The sequence below is a fragment of the Anolis sagrei genome, chromosome 6 (genome assembly GCF_037176765.1).
Source record: "Anolis sagrei isolate rAnoSag1 chromosome 6, rAnoSag1.mat, whole genome shotgun sequence".
NCBI lineage: Eukaryota > Metazoa > Chordata > Lepidosauria > Squamata > Dactyloidae > Anolis > Anolis sagrei.
In genome coordinates, this window is record NC_090026.1 from 39,191,455 (window position 1) to 39,204,711 (window position 13,257).

The window sequence follows — 13,257 nt, forward strand, 5'->3', positions numbered from 1 at the left end:
GCATAAGATGGGGCTAACAGTGGGGGCTCACAGCACTCTCCGGATTTGAACCTGTGACCTTTCGGTCAGCAAGTTCAGCAGATCAGTGCTTTGACCCACTGAGCCACCATGGGCTCCTTAGAAGGTAAAGGTTTTCCACTGATATTAAGTCCAGTTGTGTTCAACTCTGGGGGCTGGTGCTCATCTCCATTTCTAAGCCAAAGAGCCAGCATTGTGTGTAGACACCTCCAAGGTCATGTGGCTGGCATGACTGCATGGAGTGCCATTACCTTCCCACCGGAACGGTACCTATTGATCTACTCACATTTGCATGTTTTTGAACTGCTAGGTTGGCAGAAGCTGGGGCTAACAGCGGGAGCTCACGGCATTCCCTGGATTTGAACCTGCTACCTTTCGGCCAACAAGCTCAGCAGCTCAGTGGTTTAACCCACTGTGCCACCAGATGGATATATATATCCTATTGTGCCAATATATATATGATTTATAGATAGATAGATAGATAGATAGATAGATAGATAGATAGATAGTGATAGATAGGTAGATAGAGAGAGAGAGAGACCTGGAAGCAACAGAAAAAGGAAATTGACTTATATATGTTATAATCTAAAACCATAAAGAGAAATATGAACTAAAGGAGTACTCAGATTTTTTTTCAGTTATGGAGAAGAAATGAAGATTAACCATTTCATAAAGTGGAAAGAGGACGAGTGATTACAATAAAAGTTATTTTCACGCCAGCTGCAGAGGAAGGATTATTTCAAAGCTTTATCTCCACTCCACCCTGTACACCCCTGTTAGCAGAACAAATACCTGGGAGGCACTGCGTTTCCACACCAATAGACAATTTCAGGGAGTTTTTGAACGCATCATCCAACCTTGGTCAGGAAGTAATTAAATGGGCAAAATGATGAAAGTATGTTACCTAAGGAGGCGTGGACTTCAACAATCAAACACTTCCTTTGTTTCATATATAAAGGCCATACTTACAATAAGGCTATTTTCCTTCAACCCCTGAGCACAGAAGGTTTGAGTACGACTCTTTCCAGGCACCATGTCGCTTTCTGTTCGTGCATCAACAGGACCCCTTCAGTTCTCTTCTCGGAGTGGATATGGTGGAGGCTCTGTTAGGCTGTCTAGTACTAGCAGTGCAGGGAGTTTTGGGGGAGGATTTGGTGGTGGGTCTCTGCTCAACTTCAGTAGCGGTGGATATGGTGGAGGATTGGGCGCAGGATACAGTGGAGGACTGGGTGGTGGGTATGGTGGAGGATTGGGTGCTGGATACGGTGGAGGACTGGGTGGTGGATATGGTGGAGGGGGCTTTGGTGGAGGTTCAGGTGCTGGCTTTGGAGGGGGCTATGGAAGTGGCGGTGGTGGAGAAAGTAGCCTTTTAGCTGGCACTGAAAAGGAAACTATGCAGAACCTGAATGACCGTCTGGCTGCATACCTGGATAGAGTGCGTTCACTGGAGGAAGCCAATACTGAGTTGGAACGCAAGATCCGTGAGTGGTATGAAAAAAATGGCCCAGGGACTGGTGCCTTAGGAGCTGGACGGGACTACAGTAAATACTACCCTGTTATTGAAGATCTCAGGAACAAGGTACATAATTATGTGCTTGTTGTATAATTCTGAAAACAAAATCTACTCATGACAGCACCTTAAGAAAAATCATGGAATTGATATTAAAGCTGAATGAGCATGATAATTAGGGATATTTTCAAATACAATGATCTGAAATAATTTCTCACTGTATATATTTCAATACAGTTGTGTAGAGAATAGAGGCTAATTTTGTTCTTGAAGTAATGTAGTCCCTGGATAGGTTATTTCAGCATAGTCTTGACTAGTCACAGTTCATAGGATATTTTGTCAAAGATTTGCATATCTGAGGTTTTTTTTTTTAACACAGAAAACCTTTTCTGCATAAGAAATAGCCTTCACTCCAGAAAAACAAACCCTGCTTTGTTTCTGTGCAGAAATATAAATTTCTTTGCTAAACACTGCTTCATGTACAGAAAATGCTGTTCTTTTGTATACAAATTTTGTGCAAAAAAAGTCCCAAACTCTGAAAATTTTCATCAGTTCAGATGAATGAAGTCTGTCTAGCTTTCATGGAAACTGTCATGAAGTTTGTTAATATACAGGATTTCAAAATATTCAAAATAATTTGGACAGTAAAATACAGTATGTATACAATAGTAAGACTTCGATTAATTCAGTGTAATGGCTTTCCATGAATACAATATGATAATCAAGTAAAAATTAAAGCCTGCTGTTTAGGTTACAATCTACTGCATTCAGTAGAGCATAATTGCAACAGATACAGGGAATTTGTCATGAAAATAGCCATTTATCAGCACTAAGCTGTGTTCAGTAGGAATATTTTCTTCATTTCTCAGATCATCAATGCAACTATTGAAAATGCCCGGATAGTTCTTCAGATTGATAATGCAAGACTGGCAGCTGATGATTTCAGGCTGAAGTAAGTAGAATTCTTAGTTGTAAAGGATAGATTACTCCCAGATACATTTAAACTTTCATAGAAACCAAAATAAAATACAGATCTCAATGAAAGAAGGGAGAAAGGTTGGGAAACATAAATTGGAGGACTAATTAAAATTCCAAATCAATTGTATTTCAACATTATGAAGATATTTATGACAAGCATAAAGCAGATTGAGATACTAGCCAAAGGAGCCAACAATATAGAAGGAGAGGGATGAATATATGTAGTTTATGTGGAAGTATAAACAAGAAATTTTGAATTTTGAAAGATCATATATACTCCTGTAGAAGTTGAGGGTCAGGTTCAGGGGCCAAGATTGTGGATTTTTGATGTGACCCATGCGTAAGACAAGGGTCGTCCAGACGAAAGGGGAAAGGCATCTCAGGGAGCCAGGCATCTCTGGCACTCCTATTTTAGTGGAGGTGGGTGCTTCTTTTAGATTCTCCCACAATGGACTTATCTCTTGCCTTTTACTACTTTCCTCAGAGGAGGAAGGTGGTTCCTTTTTTATGAGTTAAGGCACAGTAGTTGCATTGACTCATAAATAAGTTGACCCAGAGTTTTCGGTTGATTTTTTTTTTAAATAGAATTTTAAGGTTCATGTGTAATATATTCAATTTTTAAAATTCTGAAGTAGTAATTATTAGCAGTAGGAAAGTTTCTTAAGGTCAGATATAGAATAAGTACTTAATATGGAGTAAATCTGAAGAAACAAAATTGGATTTATTTCTGAGTAAAATACATAGAGCTAGTCTATCAATATTATTTGCACTTAACAGCAAAAGTCCCTTTCATCATTTATCATTTTATAGATTATCTTTTGCTCATTGGGCAAAGATAATGGGCTGGTTAGATGTTCTACATTTGGTTCATCCTTAGGTATGAGAATGAGGTGGCTCTTCGTCAAAGTGTTGAGGCTGACATCAATGGACTACGCCGAGTCTTGGATGAGCTGACTTTGACCAGAGCCGATTTGGAGATGCAGATTGAAAGTCTGAATGAGGAACTGGCCTACCTCAAGAAGAACCATGAAGAAGTAGGCAACCTTTTATTTCAGCTATTTTTCATCTCTCTCTCTCCATGCATATAGTAGAACTTGTTGAAAAATAACTTTAAAAAAACATGCTTTTGTGGGGGGGACTTGAAATGGAAAAGCAAATATTAAGCATTTTCATGAAAATGTGATGTGGCAGCAAAACAAGCCAATGGCTTCAGCCTCCCACCCCCCGAAATTCTCATGGTGGTCCGCAAGAAGGCCTTACTGGTACATTATTTAGACTGTTATGTTTATTCATATCATGATCTGATCACCATGCTCAATATATCCCATATGCATGGGGCTATTGGGGTAACGATACAAAAGGTTTGCTAGGGTAGACCCTCTTTCACTCAGACTTAGCCCCCCCCCCCGAAGCAAACTCAGCCCCCACTCCCCGAAACAAAATCCTTGCTATGGGCCTGGACCTGCATCAATAGGAGCATAGTGTCTAGATCTATGGTAGTAAGGCTACCCCTCTATTCCGCTTTGGTTAGACCACACCTGGAATATTGTGTCCAATTCTGGGCACCACAATTCAAGAGAGATATTGACAAGCTGGAATGTGTCCAGAGGAGGGCGACTAAAATGATCAAGGGTCTGGAGAACAAGCCTTATGAGGAGTGGCTTAAGGAGCTGGGCATGTTTAGCCTGAAGAAGAGAATGCTAAGAGGAGATATGATAGCCATGTATAAATATGTGAGATGAAGTCACAGGGAGGAGCGAGCAAGCTTGTTTTCTGCTTCCCTGGAGACTAGGATGCGGAACAATGGCTTCAAACTACAAGAAAGGAGATTCCATCTGAACATGAGGAAGAACTTCCTGACTGTGAGAGCCGTTCGGCAGTGGAACTCTCTGCCCCAGAGTGTGGTGGAGGCGTCTTCTTTGGAGGCTTTTAAACAGAGGCTGAATGGCCATCTGTCAGGGGTGATTTAAATGCAATATTCCTGCTTCTTGGCAGGGGGTTGGACTGGATGGCCCAGGAGGTCTCTTCCAACTCTTCTATGATTCTATGAAATATCTTTATAGCCTTTCTTGATGAATAAAAATACTTCTTGCTGAAAATGAGAAAATATTATTCACATGCCTACTTCACATTCATATTTCCTTCAATGAAATGTTTGAGCATAAGATATATATTAATTCGAATCATCCTCGGGCTTCTGAAAAGGAAGGCAGGGACTGGAAGAGGCTGCCATACTATATATTAGAATGAAATGTTTTCCTATCTCATGGGGATGTGCGTCTTATGGCAAAGACTCCATGGGATACTAATTTGGCTGTCACAAGAAATGTAAAGATGTGAAGTGCTGTTTCTCTTTTGTCCAGGAACTTATTGGATTCCAAAGTAATGCCACTGGACAAGTCAGTGTGGAAATGGATGCTGCACCAGGGGTTGATTTGACCAAACTCCTGAATGACATGAGAGCACAGTATGAGTCTGTTGCAGAACAACATCGGAAAGAGGCTGAAGCCTGGTTCAATGAAAAAGTGAATGTCCCAATTCCTTTAAAATCAATGGGAAATTATCAACGTGGGGTTGTTTCCTTTCTTTCCTTCATGACTCTTCCCAATACTTGTCATTTCAGAGTGGGGAGCTGAAGAGAGAAATTTCTACACACTCTGAGCAACTTCAATCAGGAAAGAGTGAACTCACAGACCTGAAACGGAGTTTTCAAAGCCTGGAAATTGAGCTGCAGTCTCAACTTGCTTTGGTATAGTAATTTGAACATAGGGATGCACTTCTTCACAACAATAATATCATTACTGAGGGGAGCAATTAGTAATTTTAGCAATTTTCTTCTTGCAATGGGAGCCCCCAGTGGCGCAGTGGGTTATACGCTGAGCTGCTAAGCTTGTTGACCGAAAGGTTGCAGGTTCGAATCCGGGGAGTGGTGTGAGCTTCCACTGTCAGCCCCAGCTTCTGCCAACATAGCAGTTCGAAAACATGAAAATACAAAAAAATACAAAAGTTCCACGAAATAATCAGGAATGAAATGGGGGAGCTATTAGGGATAAATATAGAATGGAACAAGACTCAATTTTTCACCCAGAAATTGGAAAGTAAAGGGGAATATAAAAAAGTGAGGAAATAATAAAACATATGATAGAGGCAACCAAAGCCTCAGTGGCCCTAGGTTGGAAGGACCACAAGAAATGGGATATAAAAACTTGGTATAAATATCTAACCGATTACATACTCCAAGATTATATTATCGAAAGGAAAAGTAACTATAGAATGGGTCAAATCAGGACATGGGAAGCAAAATGGAAGGGTCTCATTTACAGAATAAAGGGGAAAGATAAATATGTGGTGTTAAATAAGACTATCCTCGTCACTGAACAATTGTAATAAACACAGCAAAAGTAGTTAACTGTTCCTGGGCAGGGGAGGAGGGATGGGGTTATGGTGGTGGTAGGATTGTGGGAAATACTAGTATTTTGACTGTTAATTTTGAAGATTGTATGTTTCTATGTATTATACAATTATTTTTTTAAAAAAAATATGAATAGATCAATAGGTACCGTTCCGGCGGGAAGGTAATGGTACTCCATGCAGTCATGCTGGCCACATGACCTTGGAGGTGTCTACGGACAATGCCGACTCTTTGGCTTAGAAATGTAGATAAGCGCCACACTCTAGAGTCGGACACGACTGGACTTAATGTCAGGGGAAAACCAAACCTTCTTGCTATAAAAAAAATATTTAAAAACTGGACAGGTTTTGAAGACTATTTGCAGTACAGAATTTTGTACAAATTTCACAAATGAAAATTTTCACAGGAAATAGAGTCTTTTGTACAGAAGCTAATAATGAATGAATGCATGAAATGTTCTTAACTATGTAGAAAATGCAGTAGTTGAAGCCATACAGTGCACATGATATTTTATTGTACAGAAAATAACATGAGTCCTAGTCTAACACGCCAACCATTATATCACGCTGGGTCTCAACAATGAACTTCCACTGTCAAAATGTTGAAAGTAAACCTCTGGGGCGGGGCCTTGTATAACCCACCTGGCATACTATATCCCATACCTTTTGTGAGTTGCTTTTACTTTATATATTTAGTAACAAATCTCTCTCTTTTTTAAATAAAGAAAAAATCCTTTGAAGACACTCTTGCTGAAACAGAAGCTGGCTACTGTACTCAACTTGCTCAAATGCAGCTTCAAATTGGAAATGTGGAATCCCAGCTCTTCCAGGTCCGAGCCGACATGGAACGACAAAATGCAGAATATCAGAACCTTATGGATTTAAAGACTCGACTGGAGATGGAGATTGAGACTTACCGACGCCTACTAGATGGCGAGACTGGGTAAGGGAGTTCATCAACATGGGAGCCATGATGGTTGGGTATCATTTATTGGTTCTCTATGAAACTTGAACAAGAGAGACAAGGTTGTATTTTAACCACTGTTTTCTTTTTAAATCATTTTTATATTTTTAAAATTAATAATGTTTTAACATGATTTAATTTAATTGGATTTAATTTTTTAATTATTGGGTCTTTTCTTTAATCATGTTGTATACTGCCTAGCTTACCATGTCAGCAGGAAGAAAAGGTTTTGATAGATAGGCGATATATAGATGTCTATGTTTACAAAAGATAGGCGATATATAGATGTCTATGTTTACATATCTCCCCTGCTCTGACAAAGTAATATGACCTGACATCTCTATAATCTCTTTGTAGCTCATTTGAAAGTGCTTCCGTGACCAGTACCAAGTCAGTGGATTCCAGCCGTGGTAAGCAAATCTTGCAATTAAAGTTGTACAAATGAGACTTGAAACAATAGTCAGGATTTGAGTCGTATATTCTATCCCAGTTATCCCCCTCCTCCCATCTATTTTCCAGTCCTCCCCTTATAGTCTGGGGATTTCTTTAGCCTGGGAGTGCTGTCATCCTGTGTGGGGCTGCATGGATTAATTAGCATTTCCACAATGAAAACTAGAGGTGGCTCCAGAGCTGTAGCCAAGGGGGGAGGGTTAGGGGTTCAAACCCTCCCCCCCCCCCCGAATTTTTTCAGGTTTAAAAAAAAACCTTGTTTACTCATGAATTTTTTTAAATAGTTTTTATTAAGTTTTCAAAAATACAGTATTAAAAACACAGGTGATAAATTAATAAAGAAAAAGGGAAGAGGAAAAAAAGGAGAAAAAAGAAAAAACCCAGAAGAAAAAACAAAACCCCCATATCATACAAAAACATCCACCAAGACAGAAGGCAACAAGTGAATTTAAAAGACTCCCACTCTTCTCTATCATGATACTCTACATATACACTTAATCCCTTCTCCCAAGTTTTTCCTATTTCTAATTGCGAGTGTCAGTAGTTTTCTATTTCTTTCCTTTTAACTTCTGTTCTTCTGTTCATTTACTTCTTCTTTTATCTGCATTCCCCCTTTCTTACTTCTTCTGATTTTTCCTTCATTTCTCTCTTTTCCTTCACTCTTGTCTCCTCTTCTCTTTTCTTTCTCTTTTCTTTTTTTTCCTCGTTCCTCATATTACTATTAGTTGTTGTTAATCTACTTCCTCTTCCTATTTAGTCTGGTCATATTAATATCTTGACCTTGTTTTCCTTTAACCAGTCTTTTACTCATGAATTTTAACTGGTTAACCAAATCCCCATGCTAAGTCTATGAGAAGCAAAAATTAAACAAGAACTATCTCAAACAAATTTTGACAATTTGTTCATAGGCATTACTTGAAACAATAGCTGATATATTGAAAGCAACCAAGTTCACTCACCACAAAGCCTAAGGCATGGGAGGGATTTGAAGCCCCCCATGAAGGAGATAAGAAAATTGATTTAAGTCTGTATAAAATATAGATTGAATCATACTATTTAAATTATTTTGTGTGATAGAACTACTTCTCATGATTTGCTAAAAAAAAAATTCAACCCCCCCCCCCCCAAAAAAAATTTCTGGCTATGGTCCTGGGTGACTCCTATACTTTTAATTAATTAAGAAGGAATTTCAACAAGTGTTGGCTTTGTCATGCAACCAGATAAAAACAATAACTCTTCTACACAACAATTTAAAGGTAGAGGAACCATTGCCAATTTTCACTCTGATAAACCTAGGGTCAGTGCTTGGAGACTGAGTTTGCTATTTCTGTATATTCCATGTTTTGAGCAAGTCCTTTCTGTGTCTATATAAGCTGAAATCTGATATTCTATTGAACTACATTTAATGACCTTTCATTTTTTCCCTATTTAGATCCAAACAAAACCAGAAAGATCAAGACAATCGTCGAGGAGGTGGTAGATGGCAAAGTAGTTTCATCCAAAGTTAAAGAAGTGGAGGAGAAAATATAAGGAATTTTAAAACATCAAAAATTCATCCTGTAAATTCAAGAAATCATTAGATTTACTTCATTCTCTCCTTTTCTCTGAAGAACAAAACATGAAAAATATAAAGATGCACTTAGAATTTCTCTCTAGTTAAATGATTCAATAAACACTATTTCAGCTTATGGTCTGACGTTTCCTAAGTCGATAATGCATTAAACAATTGTACTTGAAGAAAGATCCAAATATAAAATCTTTATCATATATTCAGAAGTACAACTCTTTTTTAAAAAAAACCTATTTTGGATGTTGCTATTCTGGATAAAAAGGCTATACTAAAAAGGTGATATTTGATAAATGTGTGGTGCTCTATTTCAAAAAGCTTATCAATATACTTAAAAGGTCTGGGGTTTTCCAAAGAGGGCAAATGACACATTGAATCTGCAGATCTGGAAACTGTGGACACAGAGGATAAAATCTTATTCTAGGTTGCCTAGAGAAAAAGATTATGTCTACTGCACATAAATTATAGGGAAATAAATTTCAGTTGAATATTCAGAGAATGAATTTAGAAGAAGTTTGAATACATTAGGCAAGAGGTCTAAGAAGTCTGACTTGGCCATAGTACTCCACACTCTGGTTACATCCCGTATAGACTACTGCAATGTGCTCTATGTGGGGTTGCCTTTGAAGACTGTCTGGAAGCTTTAAATGGTCCAATGAATGGCAGCCAGATTGCTAACAGGAGCGGCGCTCAGGGAGCGTACAACTCCTCTGTTGCGCCAGCTCCATTGGCTGCCAGTTTGCTACCGGGCACAATTCAAAGTGCTGGCTTTATCCTATAAAGCCCTAAACGGTTCTGGCCCAACTTACATGTCCAAACGCATTTCCCCTTATGAACCATATAGGACCTTAAGATCATCTGGGGAGGTCCTGCTCTCGTTACCATGTTCATCACAAGTACGTTTGGCGGAAACAGGAGACAGAGTCTTCTCAGTGGTGCCCCCTTGGCTGTGGAACACCCTCCCTATAGATATTAGATCAGCCACCTCCCTTTTAACATTCCAGAAAAAAGTCAAGACGTGGCTTTTCGAACAAGCATTTCCAAATGCAGAGTAACTGACATAGGAAAATGGAATGACGACAATGAGACCGGACAATGTTTTTAAGAAGGAGACACTATGAATTTATATTTTAGTGATATGTTTAATTGGTATTGTATGTTATGTTTCTAATTGTATTTATGATATTGTAAGCATTGAATTTTACCCTGTTAACCGCCTTGAGTTGCCTAAGGGCTAAGAAAGGCGGTATACAAATACAGCAAATAAATAAATAAATAAGATGGACCTTAGTGTAAGCAGATATGGAGAAGAAACATGTCTATATGAAGAAGTCAGATGAGCAGCCATAACAATTCCATCAAGAGCAACAGAGGGGTAAGAAGAGATGGAAGTGAAAAGAGGTGTGAGCAGAGAAATTGTGAATAGCTTCACTTGTGACACTGGAGGAGAGACCGCATCAAGTGAAGCAGCTGGGTGGGGAGGATAAGTCTTGACAATATATCAAAGATAGCAAAAGGCTTCCAAAGATAACTGGAAAAGGTGCGGATCAGGGTGGTGTAGTAATGTTGCTTGACTGGATAAGTAGCAGAAAGGGAGGAATGGACCCTGAAAGTCAACTAGCAAAACTGGAGTTTTTCAACTGAGCATGGGAGTTAGGGCTGGAGATTATTGGAGGGAAATACTATGGTAAATGGGTGAACTGTGGATAGCAAGGTTTGTCTACATTGGACCTATACCCCCATATCGGCCAAGAAGTCACTTCTAGATGTCCATATGACATCCAGGGAGTCTGGTCAATAACATGAGGTAAAACCCAGTTCTACACTGTGTTGAGAGAAGTCAGGGGATGTTCCAGAGTTTGGGCTGTTATATGAGGTAATAGCTCTGCATTGATAGCTTCAAGAATCCTGCATTGAATAAGAAGTCAAGGCAGACTGCCTTCAAGGTATTTTTCAACTCTTAATAGTCATGATTTTTCTACTATGTTCTGGGTCAAGATATGAAGCTCTCATGTCTACATAGTAGTTCATGACTGAGACAACCCATCTCTTAGGCAAAAGGGATGGGTCTCTTCAGGCAGTAGATGTTGGTTGATGGTTTTTAAAAGAAGAGAGTTGAGTGCCCAACATGTCAGAGAAATGAAGCTGTGTCCCCTCAGCTAGCATGGGTGGTATGTAGTCCTATCACCAGTACTGAAGAAAGATTCATCTGGCAGTTCCATTGTTTTTTAGGCATGGAACAGAAGAAAGATCATCTTGTTCTTTGCCTCAGACATCAAAATGTCTTGAATTATTTTGAAAACATTGTTGCCTAAGTACAGTGTGGCTAGATCTCCAGAGGGCCCGTCCTATTGCATTCCATTTCCAGAAATGGCAGAAATAAAACAGAAACACATAAGCCACCAGAGACACTGAAAAGTTGATTCAAAGTTATGCAAGGGTTTTAGCTAAACTCCAAATGTCACGTCTTGACCTTTATGAACCCATATTAGTTGGAGGAAGGAATGAAATGTTTGAAGGAACTAGCATAAGCAATACTAATTTCTTTTGTACATGTGATGACCATGGTTGATGGAGATGACTAATAGGTTAATAGAACATCCCTCTGTGGGCTTAAAAACATAATTTCTTTTAGGTTTTGGCAATGTGTATGTGTTTTAATATATATAACATTTAGCTGAACTGAAAAGAAGATTTAACTTCTCAACGGTGATGTCAGGCTTTACCTAATTAGAGAGAGGGGAAAATGGAACTAATCTGCACTTTGAAAGCAGAAAAAACAATTAGCAAGTACATTGAAAGCACAAGCATAAAATCAACTGCCATTATGCAGTGACAGCATAATTGTATTCAACTCACAGCTATCAGAGAGAATTAAGATGTTAGCTTCTGTTTCCAAGAAAAAAAAACTTGATGTAAATAAAAAACAGAACCTTCAAACCAGAGTTAGTATTTTCTCATAGCTTTTCGTTTCTTGAAAGGCAGGTGGGCAACTTCTGCTGATTTTGTTTTGTTTTTTTTAATCAAAATTTTACAATTAAAAAAAGCTAGACTCACTGTATGCTGAATTGCATGAAAGGACTTTCTTCTGGGAAAAATGTGAATTAAACTTTTTTTACTGGACAGAACACCTGAAATTATGCCTTCAAGTTGATCCTGATTTATAGAAAACCTATCATATTGGAAATATTTGTTTGAAATAACTTACTAGGGATGTGAACAATTGTATGTCACGATTCGGGATTTGGGGAAATTTGGTAATCCAGCTGCCAGACCACCGGAAACGGACCCAGCGGGGGGCAGCCAAAGGCTTAGCCGGTATTGACCAAGTGAAAGCCGATCTTTTGGTTGCATCTGGCTGCCCCATGATTGACAAGAGCAGGCACATGCAGGTTTTTTTTTCTCCATTAGCCTTGACAGAGCCAATCACAAAAAGAAAGCAGATCATACGTCTTTTTGCAAAGCTGGTCTTCCACTGAAGCAGAGTAAAGGCACCTTTCTTAAGGCACCACTCTCCCTGGAGTTGTTTGCCCTCAAAACCCTTCAAATGAAGCAGAGTGAAGGCATCAGTCTTAAGGCACCACTCTTTCTGGGGTCATTTCCCTCAAGACCCTTCTACTGAATCAGAGTTAAGACATCTTTCTTAAGTCACCACTCTCTCTGGGATTGTTTGCAAACAAGACCCTTCCAATGAAGCAGAGTTAAGGCACCCCTAATTCCAGTGGAGGCCACACCACCTGAAGGAGCATTAGCAGACCACCCACAGGAATGCCCTGTTTAGACATTAAATGTGAATAAATTATATTTATTCTTGGGGAAGTACTTGTTAACTGAGATCATTAAATCAGTTCTAAGATTATGACATAAGATAGGTTTAGGGAAGGGAGGGATAGCCTGTCTCCCTTGAGTCCACACAGGAGAATACTATTTCAATTTCAATCCCTGCCCAGGCCTACCTTCTACATTCTGTATTCTGTCCTGCACTAGCAGTCTTCCTCTTCCCTCCTAAAAATATTTTAAAAATACCCCCAAAAGTCCTGAAAGTTCTGAAATTTGGGGGCTTGCAGTTGTAAATGTGTCTTTCCAGTGTGGCCATTTTTGTACCTATAGCCATAAAAATGATGGAGCTGTATTTATTTATTTTATTTATTTCGGTTTCTTCTACCCCGCCCTTCTCACCCCAAAGGGGACTCAGGGCAGCTTACAAAAGCAAGGCACAATTCGATGCCCGCATCACATAACAGTCATAAAACAAATTAGCATCAATTCACCGTTAAACAACAATTCCTGCATTACAACCATAAAACCAATAAAATCAATGCAAACCAATACAAACCCATGGAATGGTATTTTCCCCCT

The 13,257-nt window shown here is 39.1% G+C and overlaps 1 protein-coding gene across 1 annotated transcript; it reads left to right on the forward strand.

Moving 5' to 3' along the window:
- Nucleotides 1-991: 991 nt before the first annotated feature.
- On the forward strand, nucleotides 992-9,009 carry LOC132778245 (keratin, type I cytoskeletal 12-like). The gene is made up of 8 exons (XM_060781013.2): nucleotides 992-1,597; nucleotides 2,398-2,480; nucleotides 3,384-3,540; nucleotides 4,870-5,031; nucleotides 5,130-5,255; nucleotides 6,643-6,860; nucleotides 7,239-7,291; nucleotides 8,764-9,009. The coding sequence occupies exons 1-8, from the start codon at nucleotides 1,052-1,054 to the stop codon at nucleotides 8,859-8,861; spliced, it is 1,443 nt and encodes a 480-aa protein (XP_060636996.2). The 5' UTR covers nucleotides 992-1,051; the 3' UTR covers nucleotides 8,862-9,009.
- Nucleotides 9,010-13,257: the final 4,248 nt, after the last annotated feature.

Bases quoted from the DNA above. Each gene is read 5' to 3' on its own strand.
- LOC132778245 (XM_060781013.2), top strand. From the start codon at position 1,052: ATGTCGCTTTCTGTTCGTGCATCAACAGGACCCCTTCAGTTCTCTTCT. The intron at 1,598-2,397 runs GTACATAATTAT...TTCATTTCTCAG, and splicing joins TTGAAGATCTCAGGAACAAG to ATCATCAATGCAACTATTGA. The intron at 5,256-6,642 runs GTATAGTAATTT...TTTTAAATAAAG, and splicing joins TGCAGTCTCAACTTGCTTTG to AAAAAATCCTTTGAAGACAC.